At 38.9% G+C, this 25,522-nt stretch overlaps 2 protein-coding genes and 1 long non-coding RNA gene across 9 annotated transcripts in view; 1 reads left to right on the forward strand and 2 right to left on the reverse strand.

Annotated features, from left to right (window-relative positions):
• GRAP2 (GRB2 related adaptor protein 2) overlaps positions 1–5,918 on the reverse strand; it is a 63,633-nt gene extending 57,715 nt beyond the window's left edge. For both annotated transcript variants that reach the window (XM_025881485.2, XM_025881486.2), the window contains exon 1: positions 5,598–5,918. The gene's annotated coding sequence lies outside the window, so the exon portion shown is untranslated. The remainder of the gene's footprint in view (positions 1–5,597) is intronic.
• Positions 1–25,522, forward strand: part of ENTHD1 (ENTH domain containing 1) — a 174,443-nt gene that overhangs the window by 52,796 nt on the left and 96,125 nt on the right. For 5 of the 6 annotated variants that reach the window (XM_073882745.1, XM_073882746.1, XM_073882749.1 and 2 more), the window contains one exon: positions 16,622–17,124. In XM_073882745.1, coding sequence (XP_073738846.1) covers positions 16,776–17,124 — 349 coding nt within the window. In that variant the 5' untranslated portion in view covers positions 16,622–16,775. Of the gene's footprint in view, positions 1–12,002; positions 12,128–16,621; positions 17,125–25,522 lie in introns of those variants that run through there. The other variant, XM_025881889.2, reaches the window with a different exon arrangement.
• Positions 6,916–11,969, reverse strand: LOC141370867 (uncharacterized). Its single transcript, XR_012375316.1, has 2 exons — positions 11,697–11,969; positions 6,916–7,302 (listed from the first exon to the last, which is right to left on the reverse strand). It is a non-coding gene; the product is annotated as an uncharacterized lncRNA (long non-coding RNA).

Raw genomic sequence — 25,522 nt, forward strand, 5'->3', positions numbered from 1 at the left:
TTACCGAGTTCCTACAGAGTTCTCAGCACTTTGTTTCCAGCATTTTCCCATAAAGCACTAGACAAAAGACACAAATCATAAGCCATTTGTAGGCTGCCACATTATGCCTGTGGTTGTAGAAGGCTGAGCAGTGTAGAGAAAAACAAATGAAAAAGTATTATTCATGACCAATTGATCAATTAGGCTGCTTTTCATTAAAAAACATAAAAAAGCAGAACCAATTTAGCAATGACTGTGCTCGAAGTGCATAAAAACATTAATGTTGGATTTTTTTTTCTCATTTATTTTTAGTTCTGGTTAGAAAATTACACTTGAGAGCTTTCTGTAACAGCATTTGAGGGAGTGAATAAAGACAGCGCTGGAAAACTTTCATAATGCTAATGAAGGGGTAGGGATGGATACTGGTTTGTAAGGCCTTTTGTATACAGTTATATGTTCCTGAAGCAGAGACTGACTTCTGGAATATCTAGGATATGAGATAACCAACCAGGGAAGTTACCTACTTACGAGACTTATCCATTGTCCCATAAAGAAATCCAGTGGGGCCTTTTACAAATATGACAATGGCTACACTCCTGCGTTTTAGTGGTAAAATCTTAATACAGTACAGAAATGTGAAAAATGAGAGGGATTTTTTTTCCCTCTTGACTATATCAAAATACCATCTCCTGCCCCACGGCTCTGAGGACTCGTAATTCCCCTCTTGTATTATTCCTTTGTGTCTGCTTCCTTCCTAGTCTTTCAGTTCTTTATTTTTCAGTTCCTAGTGATCTCTTTTGTTTAAAGGTTCTCATACAGAGCCTTAAGCTACATAAATGCAGTAAGTGCACTCATCTGTGCTTAATGTAGTGCTATCATTCCGATGAACAAAACCTAAAATCTATTTTGGGAGCACCGGTCCCAGATTTTCAATAACTCAGAGTAATTTAAAACCTGGCTGGTGGTGGCACAAGGGTCCTGCTTCCTATTCAGTTCCATTTGTGTCATTTCTCATTATAAGTGCCAGTCTTCAGAGAGAACGCTTGGGAGTCAGACTGCCTGGGTTCAAATCCGGACTCTACCACCTACAAGCTAAGTGACCTCGTGTAGGTTTCTTAACCTCCCTGTCACCGTGCTTCCTCACTTGCAAAAGAAGGATAACAAAGCCCTTACTTCATTAGGCCCTCATGAAAAGCATATGAGTTCATGCCTATAAAGGAACAGACCAGTGCTGGGTAAATAATACTAACAGACCACCATTTTAGGGACTTTACATGTATAAATTACAGTTGCCCCTTGAATAAGGTGCGGGTCGGGGCACTGTCCTCCGTCCCTACCTTCCGTTCAGTCAAAAATCTGTGTATGACTTTTGACTCTCCCCAAACTTAACTACTAGTAGACAACTGTTGACCAGAAGCCTTACCAATAACATGAACACTCGACTAACACAAATTTTGCATGTTCTATGTATTATACAGTGTCTTCTTACAATGAAGTAAGCTAGAGAGAAGAAAATGTTACTAAGAAAATCATAAGGAAAGGGGCACCTGGATGGCTCAGTTGGTTAAGTGTCTGCCTTCGGCTCAGGTCATGATCCCAGGGTCCTGGGATTGAGCCCCACATTGGGCTCCCTGCTCAGCATGGAGCCTGCCTCTCCTCCTGCCCCTCCCCCACATTCTCTCTCTCTCTCTCAAATAAAACCTTTAAAAAAAAAGAAAATCATAAGGAAAATATATTTATAGTACTGCACTGTATTTATAGAAAAAAAATCCGAGTGTAAGTGGATTCGCACAAACAAACCCATGTTGTTCAAGGGTCAACTCTATTGAGCCTCTAAAACAATATGGTAAGATAGGTACCATTATTACCCTCATATTGTAGCTTAAGAAACTAAGGCACAGAAAGACAAACTTGTCCCATCTGGCCCAGTAGTAGCTGGAGGATTGGCCTCAAACCCACAGCAAGCACTCAATAAATGTTACTTATTATTGTTGGAGTTATTGCCTGAATTTATCCACTCAATAATATTTGCTATTGCTGCTAAAAATGAGGAATTTGTATGTCTAATCCTCCTTCAAAGGGTATAAAAAATGTGTACGATCCCGAATGGAACAGTCGATTTTGGCAAGGATTATCACCTAAAGCCATCAGGTGACATTGGTTGGGAAGTAAGATACTACCACAGTGTCAAAGCGTCACCCACTCGGAGAACTTGTTAATTGCAAAAGCGGAAAAAGTACCTTTACAATGAGAGCTCCCTGGAGTGAGATCACTACCTCGAGCCATGATCAAACTGAGAGTCACAAATAGAAGGACAACCTGGCATTTTGTGCCTCCTGATGAGATGCAATGTGGAGCACCTTACAAAAAAACGTTCAGTCGAAATCTAATCAATGCTTAGGCCGAACTTGAGAGTTTACAGGAAATACAGGGGGTAAAGGAACAAATTAAATGACACCACGAGGCAACAGTAAATGTAGGACATGGGACATCCTACAAGTTAACTGACCTAACTCTTTAAAAAATCCAATGATCTAACATAAAGCCCAAATGTAAAAATGTGCTTTTCTTTATAAAAATTAGATCCTACTTAGGGAGGGGGGTGGGGGGATAGGTTAGCCTGGTGATGGGTATTAAAGAGGGCACATTCTGCGTGGAGCACTGGGTGTTATTGCACAAACAATGAATCATGGAACACTACATCAAAAACTAATGATGTAATGTATGGTGATTAACATAACGATAAAAAAATTTAAAAAAATTAGATCCTACTTTTTTTTGAGGTACAGACGACTTTGAGGGTCAGGTGGTGAAGTTTAGATATGGTCTAAATGTTAGATCATAGTAAGGAATTACTGTCTGTCTTCTTAGGTATAATGGTGGTGTTGTGGTTCTACAGGAGAATGCCCCTATTCTTAGCTGTGTATCCAATTATTTAGGAGTGAAGTATCACTTTTTCTGTAACTTACAAATAGTTCATAAAGAAATACACAAAGATGGAACAAATATGGCAGAAAGATAGCGGTTGGTGAGCCTAGAAGGTGAGTATAGAGGTATTCATTGTACCAATATTTCAGCTTTTTTTCGTTCGGACATTTTCTTCACTTTCTTCATGAATGTCTTACATCTTCTTTGGAGAGCATACGAGATTTTTATTCATGTGCTTAGTAATAGATAGATAGATTTTTATTCATATCATATTCATTCATAGTTTCTTTTAGTTCTCTATAATGTTTGTGAATGTGTATTTAAAAAGAAAATTTTAAAAATCACTTACTGGATTTTTACTGGCTCAAACTTATTGAAACCTAGTAGTAATGTTGAAGAGTGTCTGGTGCTTAATACAGGGCCCGATACATAACAAATGCCCAATAAATGTTTATAAATGCTTATTTGTTAAATTTATTTTGTTCCTGAGAATTTTAAGGTCTCAGCCAAGAAAGAAAGAAAGAAAGAGAGAGAGAGAAAGAAAGGAAAGACAAAGGAAGAAAGAAGAAAGAAAGAAGAAAGAAAGAAAGAAAGAAAGAAAGAAAGAAAGAAAGAAAGAAAGAAAGAAAGAAAGAAAGAAAAAAGAAAAAAGAAAAGGGACACATGAGGCTGTGTTCTTCCTTTGTGGATCAAGATATGCTTTAGCAAGTATTTGAGATGGACAAAATGGGGCCAATCAACTGCATCTTTTGATTCAAATAACTTAGGTCACAAAGATTCTTGACCACATTTTGAATTTGTTTTAGGAGAGCATGAAAATAAAGAATCTGGCCCTAGGACTAATCCAGCAGCAACTGTTACTTATTTAAGAATTCTTGATGGAATCACACTTAATGATACACTTTTGAACAATTGTGGATTTTTCTTGGCCCAGGAAAAGAGGCAAGTCCCACTCAAGTTTAGGTGTGAGCGCTACAAGGCACCAACACCAGCAGGCATTATTCTCTGAGAATCAATAAACTTGTGGGAATTGGGGATCATTTTCCACTTTTCCAGAAGGCCATGGTTCTAAAAGAGATGGCTTCAGCCAGTAAGTGAGATATATTTTGTATAAAAGTGGAAAGAAAATGATCAATATTCAAAGAAATTATTAATAATGATACAATTTTGCATTTTCATAGTGCCTTTTTCCTAAGGCACATCCTATCTGTGTGAGATCATTTATTCTCATAATATCCCTGTGAAGTAGACAAAGAACAATTGAAATAAAAGAATAAGAGGGATTTTCATCAGGACAAAAGATGTGGAAGATATTCAAAGGATATTGTATTAGCAATAGCAATATTACTCAAATCGATATTGAGCAAATCGATAGCGTCCCTCCCCTCTGTTCAGTAAAGTCATTAAAAAAAAATAAAACCTATTACAATTTAGGGAAAATAAGCTTACAGTTTACTCTACAGGAGACACTCCAAGTCCAATCCAAAAAGGTAGTTTTATTCAATGACACAGGCCTTCTCTCTTTACAGAAAAACAAAGTTCTCAAAAAGAATACAAATCATAATTTCTCAAACTTGAAATTTAAATGCACTTAGATGGTTCTGTATTTACATAGTGCTCTTTATTTAATAGTGGATCCTTTTATAAAGAGGTTTGCCTTAAAATTATATTATGAATATTGAGTTTTATAACCAATACTGGGTTGTTCAAGCAGAGTCTACTTATACTAAATGTTCTTTCTGAAACCAAAAATAATAAAGAAAAAAAGGGGACCCCACTAAGGAACTTATCAGTCTATGATAAATGCAGTTGTATAGAACAAAAGATGCTTCAGCCTGAGGTTTCCCACCCTCAGATGACATAACACGAGCACGTGCAATCTTTTCCATTGGAATTTTAGATCTAAACATTTCCCTCTTAATTTATCTGGGGATGAGTATTTTTGGTAAGGTGCAGATTAAGTTACATATACCTTATTAACAAGGCCTCATTCCAGGTGTATAAATTCAGAATTTTTAAGTTAGTGAAACCCTTGGTGGGTATACTCAACCCTCATGTTCAGGAGTAGGTGGGGGAAAGAGCCCAAAGGAGCTGTCTTCAGACTCAATGCCTGAACTGACACCATCTTAGGGACATGGCACTAATTATTAATAAAGAGACAAAGATAGACAATACTCTCTCAAAACCCATTTCAACAAAAAGTTCTCTTTTTGTAAAGAAATCCAAAGTGGTGTTCTTTGTAAAGGCACCATAAATACTAAGAGAGGTAGAAATGTAAGTAAGAGAACAATCCTGGCCCCACAGTGCCAATGTTCATTCATTGTTGCCTAAACCTTCATCCCCATCCTCAACTGGGTTTCAATGCTGACTATGGAGAGGTGGGATTTCACCTCTGTAATGGGTCTAATGTCTCTCCCTGGGATGGCTCAGAAGCCAATTAGTGGGGAATGTTGTATGCTGGGCTGGATGAGGAACAAGTTCCTTTGCTGGAAGTCGAATCCCATCACCACAAGCATTGTTACAGCAAAAGATTTACAGACCTTCACGGATGGACCAAAATATGAAAAGCAATACTTAGAAAACCCATGGGATTCATTTTCATTAGATTTGACTCATAGAGAACATTCTGCAAAGTATAAAACTGTTCAAGAGCTCTAGAGTGTATGGCCCGATGTTGTCCAATGACATACCTTTTTGAAGAGAAGAGGTTGAGTCTATGTCTTGGCTTTGACACCGAGTTAATAGTATCTTCTCTTCCAAGAAGGAAGATGAAGTCAAACACCAAAATTACTGCATTTCAGAGTGCAGATCCACCTTGTGCTGTCTTCCAAGGACCTCACTAAAACAGGGTACGAGTTCACAGATCCATTAATAGTGCCTCCACCTGCCTTACTTCTTACTCCCTCCTCCAAACTACCCCCAGTCAGCCCTGCAGTCTGTAGGCAAACCACACAGGAACTAGCAGACACAGGGCTTCAGAGAGTTGGGCGTGAGCCTTAGATTATGTGGTTTTGTTTTCTTGCTGCCAGAGTTGAACTAAAATGCAGGAGGTTCTCTGAAACACTTTTGCTTCTTTATGCTTGGTTTCAATTTTAACAATTTCCTCCCTGAACAATTTTGTTCACATAAGAAAACTTTGAATCCTGGAGATGATCCACCAACAGGCTGCCTCTCTGAAGGAAAACTCTCATTTTCTCTTATTACATCCAAGAATCTGGAGGAAAAAATTAGGACTTCTTCGGAGAACTTATTTAATACCACCCTGGGATCATGCACCAAGCTAAAATCCCAGAGAAAATGCTTTCTTAGTACACTCAGCCATAATATTTACTCTTAATCCATAACATTACCCTTAACAAAAAACGAAAGAAGAAAAGCTCTGAGCCAGGATGACTTCTAACCTCAGTTTGGCCAGTCAGGCAAGAGCAGAGACTGGTTCTTTAGATCTTGGGGATTTCCCTTTCTCCTGAGTTGGTTGGGCTAAAGGATTCCTGGGATTTAAAGATTTTTCACTGACCTAAGGTTTTTGTCCCTGCCAACTTCCTTAGTTCTTACCTTCGATTTTGTGAAAACCCTCCTTCCCCTTTAGGTTTCCATACCAAGTGCAACTTGTGAAGGCCTCTCCCTCTCTTTGCCCTTACTAAAAATGGATTGCCAATGATGCATCTTTTGCACAAAATAAGAAACATTGCTACCTGCTAAGTGGCACCAGTCAGAATTTGGGCCCAAGAGAAAGAGGGAAATGTTGGCTCACGGGATGCTCCCAGCATGAATCCCTTGAAGGCTAAGAAGGAGGGTAGCATATAAGACTCAGTTTGGAGTTCTAAAATTTAAACTCATTCTACATTATGAGATGATATCTTTTTTTTTTTTTATCTTTTCACCCCTTTATCCTAAATCTTGTTCAAAATTTCCTTTTTTGGGGTAGGATTTCTCTTTTGCGAACCACTTTTATTGAAATAGAAAAGAATCTGGTTTGGAATCATCAGAGAATTTTGGTCACAGTCGTAGGTGCTCAATAAATATTTATTGAACGAGTTAAAGGAAGGAATTTGCTACTCCTAACTCCTTAATACAGGCTTTTCTTTTTGTTAATGCAGGTTTGTTCAATTTTCTTAAATCCGAGTTGTGTCTGAACAGGGTCCTCACTATTTCCACATATTATAAAGATAGAATTTTAACGGTAACAGCGTGTCCCTGATTTTAAACAATAAACATCTTAATGTGGCCCTCAGTGTTCTTCAGTCTTCATGGTCTAAGGACGTTCTTGGATCCCATAATTATGGCCAGCAGCTTCATAGCTAGATGTCAGACACTGAAGTCCTCTGGCCACACTCCTAATCCCAAGTCAGTGGTATTGAAGTGGTTGAACAGTAAGGCCCTGAACTCGCACGGCTGGAGAGTGTGAAGAAAGGAGAAAAGATAAGTAGTGTTCTGTAGAAAGTATCATGGAGTTTTCAGCTTGCACCCCAATGAGGAGGCTACTTTTCCACAGGGTACTATCCCCCTAGGGAGCAGAACAGAACCCCTCCCCTTACAAGTGTGGGGCAGAACAGGAAAATCTCAAAGAGAAGTTATTTCAGAAGCAGCAAATAATGATCAACAGACGTGTTATAGAGCATACTGACAGGGGAGCAAGGCCACTCTAGTGGCTTATTTCATGGATGCTCTGTAATTGAACAAGTGCAAAGGCAGAATCTAAGAATAAAGACTCTAACGTGAGAATGCCATCATTTCAGTCCTCGCAATCATGGGATACGCAGAAAATATCAGCAAAATTGTGAGGATTCAAGAATCTGTGAAATGTGGACTTACTCATAATGGAGAATTTTCTTTAAAACCATACTCATTTACAATTTTTCAGCAATTCCTTTAGAGGGGTCATCATTTTTGTTTTGTTTTGTTTTGTTTTTTAAAGATTTTATTTATTTATTTGACAGAGAGAGACACAGTGAGAGAGGGAACACAAGCAGAGGGAGGGGGAGAGGGAGAAGCAGGCCCCCTGCAGAGCAGGGAGCCCGATGTGGGGCTCGATCCCAGGACCTTGGGATCATGACCCAAGCCGAAGGCAGACGCCCAACGACTGAGCCACCCAGGAGCCCCGAGGGGTCATTGTTAATATCAGAATCTCTTGTACCTAATTATGTTTAATTTACCTTTATGGTAAAATGTGTACTTTTCATTCAATAGTACAGATTCAGACATTCTCGTTTCATTCATTCATTAAATGTTTGAATACCTAGTCTGTGTTAGGCCTGCTCTAAGTGCTGGGAATATAGCAGTGAACAAAACATAGTCCTTGCCCTCCTGGATCTTATCTTCTGGCAGAGAGAGAAATAATTACGTATGTCAGATGGTTGTACTACTACAGAGAATCATAAGATGGGGCAAGAGTTAGAGGAAGTGTAGGAGGTGGGGGGTTGTGATTTCATTGGGAGGTCAAAGAACATTTAAGCTAAGTCCAGAACAAAGTGAGGCAACCAGCTTGATGGCTCTCTGGGGAAATAGTTTGCAGGTATAGGGACTAGCAAGTGTAAAGCCTTATGGTGGGAGCAAGCTTGATGCAATGAGTGAGGAGGAGAGGAGTTATGATGGAGGTCAGTGAGGGAGCAGGGGCTGGAACACATAGGGCCTTGTTGGCCATGGCAAGGTCTTTGATTTCATTCTGAGGAAGATGGGAGCCAATGGAAGATTTTGAACGTGATCTAATTTGGGTTTTAGGTCTTAGAAGAATAGCTCTGATTGTTGTGTTGAGATTAAATTGTAAGGGAGCAAACGCAGAAGCAGGGAGACCGGTTAGAAGGCTACTGCAATAGTCCTGGCAAGAGAAGGTTGCACCTTAGGACAGGTGGCGGCAACTGGAGGTGTTGGGAAGTGACTGAATTCTGAATATACGGGGTAACCATAAAGTCTGGAAACATAAGTGTTATTATTTTATCATGAATTAGAATGTGGCATCAATAAACCATTTATCACCTACCAACCCTCATTGGTGGCCACCCTGCATTAAAGGCGAGCTGATTATATGATGTGAAGTCTGAGAGACAGAGGGGTGCCATGACTCCAAGGTTCGTGGCCTGAGAAACCAGAAGCAAGAATGTGTCCTTACTGAGACAGGGAACAAGCTTGGAAGATCAGAAGTTTGGTTTGGGGGCGCCTGGGTGGCTCAGTCAGTTAAGCGACTGCCTTCAGCTCAGGTCATGCTCCTGGAGTCCCGGGATCGAGTCCCACATCGGGCTCCCTGCTCAGCGGGGAGTCTGCTTCTCCCTCTGATCCTTCCCCCTCTCATGTGCTCTCTCTCTTTCTCTCTCTCTCATTCTTGCTCTCTCAAATAAATAAATTAATTAATTAAAAAAAAGAAGTTTGGTTTGGGGCATATTAAATTTGAGATGTCTATGAGAAATACCAGTGGGGATGTCAAGATAGATAGGAGTCTGGAGGTCAGGAGACGTTAGGGCTGGAGATAAAAACTTGAGGGCTGTTGAGAGACAGACAGGTTATTTAAAGTTATGAAGCTGGATAAAGCCAACCAGGGAATGAATATTGATAGAGAACAGACCGCTTCAAAGTCGAGAGGTCAGAGAAATGAGAAGAAACCAGCCAAGGAGACGAGAAGGAGCAATGGTTTCCTGAAAACCAAGTGAAGAAAACTTTGTTCACTTTTATCAAACTCTGAGTTCAGGGGAAAAACACACCAAGTTATTATTGTAAAACCGTATCTGTATTTGGTGAGTGCAACTAAATTATGGTGCCCCCAAATGGAAGAAAGCAGAGAAGAAGAACCTCTCACATAATGTTACTTTAACGAAGTTAATTCCACTAGGTAGGTAACACTTTACAGTTTTGCTGAGCCTAGTCAACAACCTTTCAGATACACCCAAAGATTCATTCTAAAAGGAGGAAATGAATGGGTTTAAAAAGGAAAAACTGGGATCTCCAATGTTTTCAAAATACAACAGGTAGATTTGTGACTGAGAATGTCAATGGAGGGGGTGCCTGGCTGGCTCAGTTGGTGGAGCGTGCGGCTCTTTATCTTGGGGCTGTGAGTTTGAGCCCCACATTGGGTGTAGAGATTACTTAAAAATAAAATCTTAAAAAAATAAAAAAGAATGTCAGTGGAGCTCAACATCAAGAACCAAAAATGGGTCCTTAGGGTAGAGGAAAGGGCATAGAATTGGACACTGCAAATTTGGGTCAAGTTCTAGCTAAATTGCTTGCTAGTTGAGTATTTCTGAGCAATTCACGTAACCTATTTGTTCCTTCAAACTCAGCTCAAGTTCACCTCTTCCAGGAAGACGAATTATGTAGGTTCAGACAAATCCTCTTTTTACTCCCAAAGCATTTTTATCACAGAAACTTATTATAATTGCTAATTTATTTTTGTCTTTATTTTTTTTAAAGATTTTATTTATTTATTTGACAGAGAGACACAGCGAGAGAGGGAACACAAGCAGGGGGAGCAGGAGAGGGAGAAGCAGGCTTCCTGCGGAGCAGGGAGCCCGACATGGGGCTCGATCCCAGGACCCTAGGATCACGACCTGAGCCAAAGGTGGACGCTTAATGACTGAGCCACCCAGGCGCCCCTATTTTTGTCTTTTAATTAGACTATTACTTCTTTGTATTCCCATAGCTCAGCATAGTGCCTGGGACTTAGCAGGTGCTCAATAATATAGAATGAATGCATGTTCCCCCAAATCAGCTTCCTCATTTGTAAAATGGAATAATTATACCTACTTTTCAGAGTTCTTTTGAAATTTACATAAGCTATGACTCAAAAAAAACTTCATAAACTATATAAACAAAATACTTGTTGTTTGTCCCCCACTATTTTATAGAATAACACCTTAGCTTGGCATTCAAGGCTCTGAACAATCTGTTTCCCGGCCACCTTTCTAAATTCCCTCTGGCTACTATGCCCATTATTCTATATGATAGCCAGCCAAGCCGTATTTCAAACACACCAATTTCTTTCATATCTTCCACAACTTTATATTATAATTAGCTAACTACATGTCAGTATTGATCATGACGTCTGTTATAATAATTATGATCGAAGTAGTAGGAGCTAAAAACAAATGTTACTTTCATCTAGGAAGAGTTTTTCTATTGTCTAAGTCTTTTCCCTCCACCCTGGTGGAATATTGACATAGTCCACGCAGCGAAGCATACGCTTTTAAAACATGGGTTTGATTATATTTTCAATGCCTACCAGATAAAATCACCTAGCAGCACGGACAAGGTCTTTCATGATCTGACTTTCTTCTGCCACTTCCTCTCCCTCTGCTGTTCCACTAATAGCCTTTGAGACAGCCATAGTAACTACAGTACTTGTAGTTTTACCAAGATAATAGGCTCTCTCAGCTTTCAAGCCTTTACACATGATGTGTCCTTTGCCTCTAATGGCCTCCTCCACTTTGTCTATCCACTGAACTCCCTGTCATCCTTTAAGATACAGATGTAAAGTCTTCTCTGAAACCTGCCCTTAAATATTCCTTGGCAGAATTAGATGCTCTCTCCTCTCTTTCTACAAGATACATATCTTGTCACAATCTTCTGTGACGGTGCCTGTCACCTCCACTAACCTGTAAACTCATGGAGCACCGGACTCATGCTTTATCTCCGGGTCCTTACAGCTTGGTGGGGTGCCTGGCACATAGGGGGCGCTCACTGAAGATCGGTTGAATATTTCAACGATGACCCATCACTGGTACCCGAGGCCCTCCCTGGAGGCACTCCATCACTGCCCCTCACACACACTACTCTTTTCATCCCTAGCAAACTACCATTACCTTCTTTGTCCTTTGAGGAGGCGATCAGCTGCGGGTGCTGTTTCCAGTCAGTTAAAATACATTAGTAACACAAATTGTAAAATTTTTCTTTGAAAAGATCTTGAGAGCAGCACCACAGCTCCAAGGATTGTTAAATGAAGACATGTGATTTCATTACATTTGATATCCGCTGCCCCCACGGCCCCCCTTCCCCTGTCCCAAAGCTGGGTCATTTTAAGCCTAACGCCTCACGTCCCTCTTGCTTGATGCCCTGGGAGCAGTGGACACCCGACCTTGGAGAGGCCGGAAGTGAGGGGCCGGAAGTGAGGAAGCGGAAGTGGGGAAGGGCGTGGGCGCTTAGGCCTGGCTGCAGGAGGGGATCAGCCTAGGAACGAGGGGCTTGAATTTGAGCGGGAAAAGGTCCTGACGCTGTGGTTGGACTTTCCCGTCAGGTAGTCGATTCTTGTTTGCGGGTGCAGGCGGGCATGGAGGGGCCTGCTCCCCGCCTCTTGTCCCAGGCTGGTGCCGTCGCTGACTGGGTGCGGGCGAGAGGGGGCCGAGGTCACCACGGTCTGCGTGAGGGAAGGTCCCCATTGTGTGACGCCATCGTGTCACACTCCCTCCTTCTAGAAGCTTCTGTGTGGCCCAGCCTTCTGCTCCAAGTAAACTGCGTGCTTTCCGAGGGGAGTCGGTGGTCGGGCTTATCTGTGTGGCTCTGGGCCTGGCATGGGGCCTGCCTTGTACACAGTGGTTGTTCTGAAGAAATGGATGCCAAGGAAAGACCCTGTCTACAGGAAGTTGATTCTTTCAGCCCTCACCCTTCATGTTCCAAATTCTTTCTCAGGCATCTCATTTCTTCCTCTCAGCTGTTCTTTCTATGTGGTGATTAGTCCTTATGCTGCAGATGAGGGAACTGAGGCTCAGCGAAGTTGTTGAGCCTTAATTAAGAAATGGCAGAGCAGGACCTCAAGTCCATGCCTTTGGAATCCTAATTAAAGTAATGAGATGAGGTAGGTGAATGCCTAGGTGTGAGCACATTGTGAGCATTCAAAAAAAGAGTAGCCCTTTATTCCAGAGAATGGGGACTGTGTCTTGTGCACCCGTTTCTCCATTTGGTAGAATGGAGTACGCCATGTAGTGAACTCTAGAGAGCTAATAGTTGAATGAATTAATGAACACACAGGAGGGCTCCAAAAAGTTGATTTCTCTGCCTCTTGTAGTAATCTTCCCATCCAAATAATAACACCTCCTAATGCCATGGTATTCTTTATAATCATTCTCCCACAACAATCTTGGCCAGAGAGCTTATTTTCTCCTGAGTAAACTTAAGTCTATAGGCAGAAACTGTACAAAGAGGAAAGCTTTTCTCTACTCTGAATGCATCTTTCCAGATGCCTCTCACACTCTGCCTCTTAGATGTTGCTGTTATTGTCCTAGGTCTTTGGGTAAAGTCAGTTCAGCTCCTCAATTCCTTATTCTCAATTCTGATAGCCAAAGAATTTTGAAGACCAGTTTCCCCCCCAGCTCATTTGGCAGCAAAACCTGAATTGAAATGAGGCATTCGTTTTTGTATATTCCAAATATTTACAATTTTTTTTTGCAGTCACGTTAAGGTGTTTGCTTGTTCAGAGTGGCCCCACACCTTACTGTGGGTATCAAGTAACATATGGTGTAGGCACTGTGTTACCCTTCAGAAGTCTGAAAAAAACCTTGAGTTTGAATTCCACAATGTCACTTGATAACTTAAATGATTTCCTGTTATGATTAAAGTAAAGTTGGGAGAGGAAACAGCCTTTGCCAAAGTATTGTGGAAGTGAGTAAGCCTAAAAAGGAAACCAAGAGATCTTTTCTATCTCATTATGTGTTTATTTTGGAATTATTGAGGGAGAAAGCTCCTTAATCAAACACTGGCTTTTGGCTCCTGACAGAGGAGGCCCGCCGGGCACCACCACCAGCCCCCAAACACTGGTTTTTGAATGTTGGAATCATGTTTTATATTTCTTATGTCATCCACAAAGCGGCACAAATGGTAGATACTCAAGAAATACTGATTGATTGATTTGAAAATAATTACTCCCAACTCCAGAATTTTACTTGACAATTGCAAGGCTGGAATATGTTTTTAAAATGTCCTGTTTATAATCCAAAGCTGTAGAATCAATGCAGGTGTATCCCAAGCAGATTCATTCAGTCATTTGGGCATTCACTCAACACCTGTTTCTTGAGTACCTACTATGTTCTAGGTACTTACTAGGCAATAAGATTATATTGCCTTGTAAATAAGATGGTCATGGACCATGCTGTCATGGAGTTTCTGGTCTGGTGGTGAAGAAAGCAAATGACAAATACACAGGTACAGATCATGGTGAGTGCCATGAAGGAAATAAATCGGGACGGAAAGAATATGTTGGGAAGATCTAAGTAGCTAGTGTGCTAGCTGAAGGCCTCTCAGAGGAGGTGACCCAGATTGGTGACATGGAATATCTTAACTCGCCTCCGTTTCTTTTTTTAAAAATTTTTATTGTTATGTTAATCACCATACATTACATCATTAGTTCTTGATGTAGTGTCCCATGATTCATTGTTTGTGCATAACACCCAGTGCTCCACGCAGAATGTGCCCTCTTTAATACCCATCACCAGGCTAACCCATCCCCCCACCCTATTCCCCCTAGAACCCTCAGTTTGTTTTTCAGAGTCCATCGTCTCTCATGGTTCGTTCACCTCCGTTTCTAAGTATTCTAGGGATTTGGGTAGCCAGACAACCAAGATTCAGGTGTGAAAATTTACTCACTTGGGCACCACTTTTGTTTCAGATGTCACATACTGGAATTATAATCTCAAGTTTCTGATGGTATGAGTAAACAACATTTGTATGTAGTCAGATGTTTAAAACACAGAAAACCAACGTATAATTTACAACTAACAGCAGTCGAACTCCTTGTTAATCTGAAAAGATAACAATAGTAGAATGGTGTCTTACATATTCTGTGGACATGTCACAAAGTACTGTGCATTCGTAAATGGTATTAATTCACTCATCCAGACTTTTTGCTTCGTGGTTTTTCTAATGGTTGGGAATGTATTTAATTTCAGTATGATGTTAAGCACATCCATTTTAAACTACCCTAGTGGATCGAAGCCCATTATTTGATACTTTCCTGGGGTAGAAAATTCATTTAAGATAACATTTTTTAAATACAAGATAGAGAATATAGGAAAACCTAAAAATTTGGATTTTGTCTCTCCAAATATAGATAGTTAGCTCACCAAAAAATAAAAAAAAATAGCGTTTTGGTGACTGTTGTTTAAGTCCAGCAGGTTATGATTCTAACAGGTTTGTTTGTTTTTTTTCCTAATAGACTTGTGAGGAAACAGATCAATATTTGTTGCTCTAAGCCAATGTCACAGTGCATCTCTGCATTGCGTGAGCTTGGTAGAAGGGAAAAAAGGACAATAGAAAAAACCCTCATGATTGAAAATTTTAATGGCTTATTGAAACACATGATAAATCTGGTTTTTGCTGCAGGAATGAGTCAGATAAAAATGCCTGTGTTTGAAGTACAAACGAGAGAAAATCAGAAAATTGTAAAAACACGCAACTTCTCTTTTTCTTCCTAGTGTTGATGATAGTCTCTTTTTGAGAAATGTTAATTAAACTGATACATTTTCCATCTTGCTCATTTGAGGATGTGTTGTATTTTACAAAAAAAAGGTTAATTACCCCTTCTCTTATTTTTTGAAAAAGAAAGGATAGCTCATTTAGTTTGCTTCTGAAAATTTGTCTTCCTTAAATACACACACAGAAATTAATCAAACCTGAGCTAGGAATTGCGAAGGTCAAAGAAGAGAAACAAAACTGAAAATGACAAATTTGTTATGGATTTTAATGTCTGTCTTTTTTGTGCATGCAGTTTCTCTAGTAAAATCTGATTATAGATCGCCAAGGCTTCATTGGGCCTGGATGCTTGTCAAGGCTTGAAATCAATTTAGTGCACTCTCTTGGTGGCCATCGGGGTGAATCACCAGGGAAATTACAAACTAACTGACCCACCTTAATTCAAAGCAATGAAAAAGAAGGAAGGGAATGGTTTCATAAGCATCATTTAAGGTTTGGGGGCTGCAGACCTCCTTTAGGTTTTAATGTATTTTGTATCAACCTAAATGGGCCTCTCTTTGTGTACACTTGTTTTGGAATGTGACAGATAACATGCTGATCCCTCCAGGTTTTAGGGAAATTGTTACCCAGTTTGAACCCTACTATTGACATTGTTTACTCCTTAAACACATACTTTTCTAAGACCCAGTAAAGAAAGTAATTTAACCTTTTCTTTGAACTTACTAACCTTATCAGGACTAAAATACTGGTCAAGGGTACCATGAGTTAGATGTGGAGCCCGTTGTGGTGCAACTACTTGTGTTATAGTTGGCAACCTTCCTACTTTCAGATTAACAAGAAAGCAGAACGTATTTAGATCCAATTCTAGTGACTTGTAGTTCTAAGAATACAACCTTAGGGTCACTTGATGACTCCAAGACTCAGATGTTACCATCCTAATTACCTTCAGGACATACTATTTTTATACATGACAACACATCTTAAGCATGAGATGTCAGAGAGCATGTCCCATTTTCTTCTCCTAACTTGCCCACTGTCCTGTAATGCTTTAGAATTATTTTATTCCTGGCCAAAGAAGTTGAATGATATTTTCTGCAGAAACTTTTAGGACTAGGAAGACCACCTATAATTCTTTAATATAGGCCAATCCCTTATGAGAGATTTTCCTATACTGATGCTAGGAGAATTTAGATAGTGCCCTCAATTCTGGCTGATGTAGGTGAGGGGCTGATTTCTAAGTAAACCTAGATTTTTCAGACTGACATAGTCTTCTGTAGACATTTCGAAAAGTATTTAACTTACATATATTTTGTGCTTTGCTTTGCAGGAAATTGATGCCTTGTCAAAATGGAGATTAATCATTTGTGTTTGGGAGCGGCAGAACTGGGGATCAGTTACCTCTCAAGAGTTTTATAAACCAATTATATTAACTCCTATTCCATTGCTCTCATCCCCATTTCACCTTCAAACTTGTCTTACCTATGGCATTCAGGAGGCAAGTGAAAAACTTCATGAAAAATTACTCAGATGCTGAAATAAAAGTCAGAGAAGCAACTTCTAATGACCCTTGGGGTCCTTCTAGTTCTCTGATGTTAGATATCAGTGACCTGACCTTCAACACAATTTCTCTGTCAGAGATTATGAATATGCTATGGCAGAGACTCAATGATCACGGGAAGAACTGGCGCCATGTGTATAAATCCCTTACGCTAATGGATTATCTCATCAAGAATGGATCAAGGAAAGTTATTCAGCATTGCAGAGAGGGGTTCTGTAACCTTCAAACACTAAAAGATTTTCAACACATAGATGAAGCTGGAAAAGACCAAGGTAAAAGAAATGCATACAGTGTGCCAATAAAGATTAGAGGTTTGGGAGGGGATCATTTTAAACCAGGAGCTGGGGAAAAGTTCTTAAATGTGTTGGCCGTCTTTCTTCTGGGACAGTTATAGTTTCCTTTTGTGTTGACTCTTGAGGGCCTTCGAGAACAATTTTTTCCCCCCAAAAGATGTGTAAAACTAACATACCGAGGTTCCTGATAAAATGATACCTCATAGAAAATGAACAAAGGGAATAAAACAGGAGGCATGGCGGCTTGGTATAATAATGTCACTGTAATTTGTAATTATAATTAGACTGGAATTCAGTCATAAGTGTAAGGAAGTGTTTCCAAAGACTATAGAATCTTCAAAGACTATCTAGATGGAATACTTATATGAATACAAGAATTTAGGTCATAAAATAATCTTGTCGGGGGTGGAGGAGGAGGTGAAGTAGGGGAAGGGTGTGTGGAATACTGAACTGAGATGATTTGGTAGTGTCTGAGATTTACAATGCTAAAAGAATCAGCACTTCCTCCTTGTCTAATGTAAAATTATAATCTGTGCTTAAAGTGAATAGTCTTATGAATCATGAGAAGAGGATAAAATTCAGTGCAGTCTTTGTGTTAAGTATACATTTTTAGAATAGACTTTTTAAAGAGCAGTTTTAGGTTTACAGAAAAATTACACAGAAGGAGCAGAGCTCCCGCATAACCCTTCCCTATCCACGCGTTGTTTCTCCTATTAACATCTTGCACTAGTGTGGTGCATTTGTTACAGTTGACAAACCAGTGTTAATACATTAAAGTCCTTTGTTTACCTTAAGGCTCACTCTTTGTGTTCTCCAGTTCTGTGGGTTTTGAAAAATACTTGTCATGTAGGTACCCTTCCAGTATCATACAGAATGGTTTCACTGCCTTGAGAATGCTCTGTGCTCCACCTGTTGGTTCTTTCTCCCCTGCCTAGAACCCTTGGCAACCGCGGATCTTTTTATTGCCCTTATTGTTTTGCCTTTTCCAGAATGTCCTATAGTTGGAATCATACAATATGTAGCTTTTTCAGACTTGTTTCTTTCCTTGACAGTATGCATTTAAGGTTCTCCCATGTCCTTTTATGGCCCCGGAGTGCCTTTCTTTTTTTTCTTCATGTTTTAAAAATCAAATTTATTGTGATACAATTCAACCTACCATACAGTTCACCCATTTAGAGTATACGGTCCTGTGGCTTTAGGTATATTATTAATTTTTAAAAATTGTGATAAAATGTAAATAACAAAATTTGTTATTTTAAGTGTGCAGTTCAGTGGCATTGATTCCATGCACAGTGTTGCCCAACTATCACCACTGTTTCCAAACCTTTTCATCAGCCCAGACAGAAGCTCCATAACCATTAAGCAATGACCCTCCTGCTGACCTCTTACCTACTTTCTGTCTCTATACTTTGCCTATTCTGAGTACCTCACATAAGTGGAATCATATAGGATTTGCCCTGTTCTGTCTGGCTTATTTCACATACCATAATGTCCTCCAGTTCATCTGTGTTGTGGGATGTATCAAAACTTCATTCCTTTTATAGTTGTACAACATTCCATTGTATAACATACCACATTTTGTTTGTCTCTTCATTGGTTGGTAGATTCTTGGGTGGTTTTCACCTTTTGGCTAGTGTGAATATTGCTGCAATGAATGAAAACATTCAAGTGTCAGTTTGAGTCTCTGCTTTCAATTCCTTTGATCCCTTTGGGTGTATATTTAAGAGTGAAATTGCTGGATCAAATGGCAATTCTATGTTTGGTTTTTTGAGGGACCAGTAACTTGTTTTCTTTAGCAGCTGCACCATTTTACATTCTTATCAAGGATGTAAGAGGGTTCCTGTTTTTCCACATCCTTGCCAACACTTGTTATTGTCCAGCTTTCTGATTGTAGCCATTCTACTGAATGTGAAAAGTAGTATCTCATTGTGGTTTCAATTCACATTTCCCTAAAGACTAATGATGTTGAGCATCTTTATATGCCCTTGTTGCCCATTTATAGATCTTTGGAGAAATGTCTGTAGAAATCCTTTGTCCATTTTTAACTGTTTTTTTTTAATTGTTGAGTTTTAAGAGTTTGTATATTCTGGATACAAGACCCCTACCAGATGGTGATTTGTAAATATCTTCTCCCATTCTATAGGGTGTCTTTTTACTTTCTTATTAAATTTTCATGAAGTCCAATTTATCAATTTTCCCTTTGGTGCTTATGCTTTAAGTGTCATATGTAAGAAATCACTGCCTAATCTAAGCTCATGAAGATTCATACCTATGTTTTTTTTCCTTAAGAGTTTTATAGTTTTAGCTCTTCCATATAGATCTAAGCTCTTCCTTATAGATTTTGAGTTAATTTTTGTGTATGGTGTGAGGTAGAGGTCCAACCTCATTCTTTTGCATGTGGATATCCAGTTGTCCCACTACTACTTGCTGAAAAGACTATTCTTTCCCTCACTGAATTATATTGGCAGCCTTATGAAAGTCAGTTGACCATAGATGTAAGGGTTTATTTCTGTACTCTCATTTCTGTGCTACCGATCTCTGTGTCTATCCTTATGTTCCACACAATTTTGATTACTGTAGCTTTGTAGTAAATTTCGAAATAAAGTTGAGTCCTCCAGCTTTGTCCTTTTTCAGTATTGTTGTGGCCTTTCTGGGTCTCATGCATTTCCATATCAAGTTTAGCATTAGCTTGTCAATTTCTGTAACAAACACAACTAGAATTTTGATTGAGATTGCATTGAATCTGTAGATCAATTTTGAGAATATTGCCATCTTAACAACATCCGTTCCTCCAATCCAAGAACACAAGATGTCTTCCCTTTTATTTAGGGTCTTCTTTCATTTTTTTCGTACATGTTTTGTAGTTTTCAGTGCACAAGTCTTAACATTTCTTTTGGTAAATTTATTTGTAAGTATTTTATTCTCTTTGATGCTCTTGTAAGTGGAATTGTTTTCTTAATTCCATTTTCAGATTATTGATTGCTAATGTATAGAAATACAACTGACCAAGTTATTTTTGTATATTGGTCTTGTGTTCTGCTACTTGCTGAATTCGTTTATTAGCTGTAATAGTATCTTTTTTTTAAGATTCCTTAGGACTTCCTACATGCAAGATCATGTCATCTGCAAATAGAGATAAGTTTTACTTTTCCTTTCCAATATGGATGTCTTTTATTTCTCTTTTTGCTTAATTTCCCTGCCTAAAACTTCCTGTACAATGTTGAATAGAAGTGGTGAGAGCAGACATTCGTGTCTTGTTCCTGATCTTAAGAAACCTTTCAGTCTTTCACCATTAGGCATGATGTTAGGTGTAGGTTTTTATAGATGTTTTTTATCATAAGGTTGTTGGAGTTCTATGCCTAGTTTGTTGAGTGTTTTTATGAGGAAAGGCTGCTGACTTTTGTCAAATGCTTTTTCTGCATCTACTGAAATGATTATGTGTTTCCCCCCTTTATTCTATTAATCTGGTGTATTACATTGATTGATTTCCATATGGGCACCAGCCTTGCATCCCTAGCATAAATCTCACTTGGTCATGATGTATATCCTCTTTATTTTTGAACTGTTTACTTAAGGTCAGGTTTGAGGTTTAAAGATTTTTATTTTTTTTGGAGAGAGAGCACGCGCATGCATGAGAGAGCATGAGCAAGGGGGAGGGGCAGAGGGAGAGGCAGAGAATCTCAAGCCGACTCCACACTGAGTGTGGAGCCCAACACAGGGCTTGATATCACGACCCTGAGATCATGACCTGAGCTGAAATCAAGAGTCAGTTGCTTAACCGACTGAGCCACCCAGGTGCCCCAGGTTTGAAGTTTAATGATAAAATTGGAGAAAATCTTCTTGGGTTTTGATCATGCTGTGCTTCTTAGTCTAGAAATTGTAAAGGCTTCAACCTCCATGAGGATTAAATTTATTATTAAAAATTAAAATAAAAGGGCGCCTGGGTGGCTCAGTTGGTTAAGCAACTGCCTTTGGCTCAGGTCATGATCCTGGAGTCCCTGGATCGAGTCCCGCATCGGGCTCCCTGCTCGGCAGGGAGTCTGCTTCTCCCTCTGACCCTCCCCCCCTCGTGTGCTCTCTCTCTCTCATTCTCTCTGTCTCAAATAAATAAATAAAATCTAAAAAAAATTAAAATAAAATACTCTTAAGATTTTGCATCCCCAAGAATTAGGTTTTAAAAAAAGGCGTAATATTTTGGATGATAGTGAATGGAATATAATCATTTTTTTTACTTTACAGAGCAGCTATTTTATCACTGTACTAAGTACTTTGATGATTTTTAAGTGGAAAGAGAGGATCAGCCCCTGCTCTAAAGAGTTTATGAGCTATTGGGTGCCTGGGTGGCTCAGTTGGTTGAGCGACTGCCTTCAGCTCAGGTCATGATCCTGGAGTCCCGGGATCGAGTCCCACATCGGGCTCCCTGCTCAGCAGGGAGTCTGCTTCTCCCTCTGACCCTCTTCCCTCTCGTGCTCTCTATCTCTCATTCTCTCTCTCTCAAATAAATAAATAAAATCTTTTTAAAAAAAGAGTTTATGAGCTATTTTGAGAGATAAAATAGATAAGTATGAAATTATAAACAAGCTTATTTATGCATTTATACCTTTTATATGTACAAAGTATGGTATATTTGGATATGCTTAAACTCACTATCATAAAGGTCTTTCAGATTTCCTAACAGTTGAGCTTAGGATCAAAGAAGTAAGCGCAAGTACAGTATCTTGGACTTTGTAAATACTCCTGATGATTTGGTAGCACCAAGAGGACAAGAATAATATTACTTATTTCATTTTTATCTTTTATGCATTTATCTTTTTGTGTTTGTTTTCTAATGAGTGTAACTTATTAGAATAGTAGCTCTTGGCATAATTTAATTTATTCATAAGCAAATGTATATATATATATTGGGGGTGGATGCATGCACAAAAATTTGTTACTGATCGGGTATGCGGTCAAAATAATTTGGGAACCACTGGCTTTCAGGTTTAAGTCAGGCTCCTTAGCATATTCCCAATTGACCTTTCTACTCTTATTTCCTTAGTCTTCAATCTAATACATTACATCTAGCATTACTAATGTATTATTTGCTTCCACTTCTCTGTGCTGATGCTTAAGATGTTTCTTCTTCCTTATAATAGTCGTTTCTTGCTATTTGTTTGTTGAGTTCCTACTTAGTCATCAAGTCCTAGCTCAGAGGACTTTTCCTCTATATCTCCAACCATCTCTTCTTTTCCTCACTGGGCAGAATTAAGAGCTGCAGCACTTCATTAATAATATCAGTGCGTGATTTTTACAGTATATCCATTTGATGTATATGTGTATGTTATATATGTGTGCATGTGTGTATACATATACGTATATGTGTACAGGTATATCCTTGACTAGATTCTGAATGGTTTATGTCATATGATAAATCATCTTTTTACCATCAGGCCTTGGTACATACTAGACATCAGTAAATTTTTATTGAGTAGAAGTCAAAAAAGCAGGAGGCTTGAAGTAAGAAATGTGATCATTGAAAAACTACTCAATAAGAATGATCTTTCTTTTGTGATCTTGGATCAGAAAAGAAAAAAAGAGAGTGAAGTTTATACTGAGAAATTAATGAGAGAGAAATTGCAGTGATCCAAGTAATCTATAGCTGGATCCTACCTGAGATACAGGTTATCAAGAAGAGACAAAGAAAATAAAAAAGAAGAAGAAGAGACAAAAAAGATAAAAGCAGAAGAAATTATAGAAAAAAGATCTTTTTGTTTGTTTGTTTCCTTGATTGGTTTTTACTCTGCCTAGAGTGCTTATCCCCAGATACCTGCACTGCTTTCTCACATACTTCAGCTCTCTGCTGGGAAAGTCATCTTATTAGAGAGGCCCTTTATATCTACCCTATTTATGAATAATCAGCCCTATCCCTCTCTTTGCACTGATACACCCTAGCCACCTTCTGCTTTATTTTTCTTCATAGTTTTTCTTCTCTGACATAGGGCACATTTTATTTTATTATTTATTTGTTTTCTATCTCTTCCTACTAGAATGTAAGTTTCACGAGGGCAGGGTTATTTTATGTCTGCTTTGTCCATGTTCTGTCGCCAACATTACAACAGTGCCTATCACACAGTGCCTGCCCAGTAATTAATAGAAGTATTACAGTCGTCTCCCCTTATCTGTGGTTTCGATTTCCACAGTTTCAGTTACCTGTGGTCCACCGTGGTCCAGAAGCAGATGATCCACCTTCTGACATATTGTTCAGAAGGTTGGTAAGGCCTAGTGCCATATCACAATGCCTGCACCATTTGCTTCATTTCATCTCATCACATAGACACTGTATTATCTCACATCATCACACGAAGAAAGGTGAGTAGAGTACAATAAGATATTCTGAGAGAGAGACCCCATTCTATCATAACTTTTATTATGGTATATTGTTATAATTGTTCTATTTTATTGTTGTTAATCTGTTACTGTGCTTAATTCAGAAATTAAACTTCATTGTAGGTACACATGTGTAGGAAAAAAACACACATAGGGTTTGATACTACCCACAGTTTCAGGTATCCACTAGGGGTCTTGGAAAGTATTCCCTACGGCTAAGGGGAGGCAACCGTATTATAGGGGGGAAAAGTTGAGAAAACAATTCAGAAAACTTGGAGAACAGGAGAAACTTGTTTTCAAATAGTTTGTTAGTTAACATTTCAAATAAGATTCTCAGTATGCTTTTCTTCAACCTCCAGACAGCTTTTCAGATAAAGTAAATTTAAAGCAATGAGTCTAATTATTAAACTGAAAAAATTTACAATAAATACATGACTTTCATTATGTTTCCAGATCTTGGGGACACTCTATTGTATTATAGTTTTGGGGTTTTTTTAGGTTGACAATTGAACACATTGCTTTAAATTTAGAGGTACTTTACCTGAAACAGTGTCTAGAATCTATAGAAAAACATTGAACATATTAATTTAAAATGTAACCAACATACTGTTTAAGAATAAGTTTATTCTGTATTCCCCAACTTTTTGGACCCCCTATATTAGCAAACAAGTCTATAGCATTTAACTACATGACAAAGACTCTTCTAAACACTTTGTACGTATTAACTCATTTAATCTTCATAATAACCCTTTGAGACAGGTTGCAGTATTGGCCCCATTTTACTGATGAGGAAAGTAAGATACAAAGAGGTTGAATAGCTAGTTCACACTGTTAGTTAGTGGCAGAGCCAAGATTATTAACTAGACGTTTTGACTCTAGAATCCATGTTCTTAATACTATATTGTTGAATGAATGATTGAATGAATGAATGATGTTATCCCCATTCTGCTCGTGCTGTTCATTCTTCTGCTGCACGCTGTCAACATGTGTCACGTCTCCAGACTTGACCAAGCGTTTAACTAGTTATATATAGCAGGATGGAGCACACAGGAAGGACCTGAGAACTGAACTAGTTGTGTTCATTAATCTGGGACAGGAACTGAGAAGTTTATCCTTTTTTTCATCTGTTTCGGAGTTATTTTAGGCCAAAGATGGTACAAGACATGTATACTTAATACTCTTTACTTGCGGCAGTCATGGCTTAAAATACCCTTCACTCAAATCTAACTAATTTTGTGGTCTTGGACAAATAGCTAGATGCAGTTGGCATGGCTGGGCCCGTTTCTTTTATCTCAGTTTTAGGGCCCATTACAAGTTAGATTCAAACTCATCAGAAAGGGTGCCATGTTCCTACAGGTGATTCAGGTCTCCAACTGATAGTCCCGAATCTCCTTGACATTCTCTCCCTTATGTGCACAGCATCTCTAGACCTCTGTCATGCCTCTGTCAGAGCACATTCATATACATGCCCATATCTCTTGCACAACTGAATTTCTAAAGGGCAAGAACATCATCCCTAGCACTTACTACATTGCCTGGGAGTAGGATCACTCAATAGATATTAGATGAATGGATGACTAATACCTTAATACTTTTATACTTTTAGTGGATTTATAGCAATTGACTTTCTCTTAGGAATATAAAAAATATAAATGTCAAAGTTGACTCCTTTAACCATAAAATTTCCATCTCTTTACTATAAATTACTTTTTAAAATAGATTTTTAATGTTAACAGTGCTTTATTTTGATAGAGTTTATATACTATAAAATGTGCAGATCTTAAGTGTACAATTTGATGAATGTTGGTAAGCATAACCAATCACCCATAACAAGATAAAGAACATCTCCATCATCCCAGAAAGTTCCTTTATCCCCCTTTCTAGTCAATTCTCCCTCCTTCCTAGAGGCAACTGCTATTCTAATTTCTTCTGCTGCATAAATTAGTTGTGTTTGTTCTTGAAATTCACACAGATGGAAACATATGTATTCTTTTGCCTCTGGCTCCTTTAT

The sequence above is a fragment of the Callorhinus ursinus genome, unplaced genomic scaffold (assembly GCF_003265705.2).
Source record: "Callorhinus ursinus isolate GAN/ISIS: 27379988/994484 unplaced genomic scaffold, GSC_fseal_2.0 scaffold48, whole genome shotgun sequence".
Taxonomy (NCBI): Eukaryota; Metazoa; Chordata; class Mammalia; order Carnivora; family Otariidae; genus Callorhinus; species Callorhinus ursinus.